This window comes from Carlito syrichta, unplaced genomic scaffold (genome assembly GCF_000164805.1).
Source record: "Carlito syrichta isolate Samal-C Ts95f unplaced genomic scaffold, Tarsius_syrichta-2.0.1 Scaffold155929, whole genome shotgun sequence".
Taxonomy (NCBI): Eukaryota; Metazoa; Chordata; class Mammalia; order Primates; family Tarsiidae; genus Carlito; species Carlito syrichta.
Genome location: NW_007100025.1, coordinates 1 through 473, shown reverse-complemented (window position 1 = coordinate 473; position 473 = coordinate 1). Strand labels below are relative to the sequence as shown.

The following is a 473-nucleotide window of genomic DNA, read 5'->3' as shown; positions in this document are numbered from 1 at the left end:
GGGGGCCGGCTGGCTCTGGGTGGGCAGGCTGCCCGCGGCCAGCGACACGGGCATCTGGAAGAGCGCGGGCTGGCCCACCTGGATGGGCGCAGCAGAGAGGATGTGGGCAGCACTGTGGGCCGCCGAGTGCGGGGCCAGCACGGGGCCCAGGCTCAGGGGGCCGGCCAGGTTCTGGTTGGTGAGGATGGGGTTGGCGATGAGCTGGCCACCGGCGTGCGGGGCCGTGGCCGCCAGGATCTGGCCGCCCACGTTGGCTGGCAGGGCTGACAGTGGCTGGGGCAGCTGGACGGCAGGCGTGCCGGGCAGCAGGAACTGGTTCTGGCCTGGCAGCATGTGCTGCGCGGGGATGACGATGCTGCTGCCCTGGTTCAGCAGGTGCACGCTCATGGGCTTGCTCAGGGTGCAGGGCGGCTGTGGCGGGGCGGCGCCCGTGGTGGTGGCCGGCGGCTGCTTGAAGACGTTGGCCTGCAGGG

At 72.9% G+C, this 473-nt stretch overlaps 1 protein-coding gene across 1 annotated transcript; it reads right to left on the bottom strand.

Moving 5' to 3' along the window:
* Positions 1 to 6: 6 nt before the first annotated feature.
* LOC110594888 (BRD4-interacting chromatin-remodeling complex-associated protein-like) lies at positions 7 to 468 on the bottom strand (the record flags this gene model as incomplete). The annotated part of the gene is made up of 1 exon (XM_021709066.1): positions 7 to 468. A coding segment is annotated over one exon (462 nt), but the record flags the coding sequence as incomplete, so codon positions are not given.
* Between the last annotated feature and the right edge of the window lie 5 nt (positions 469 to 473).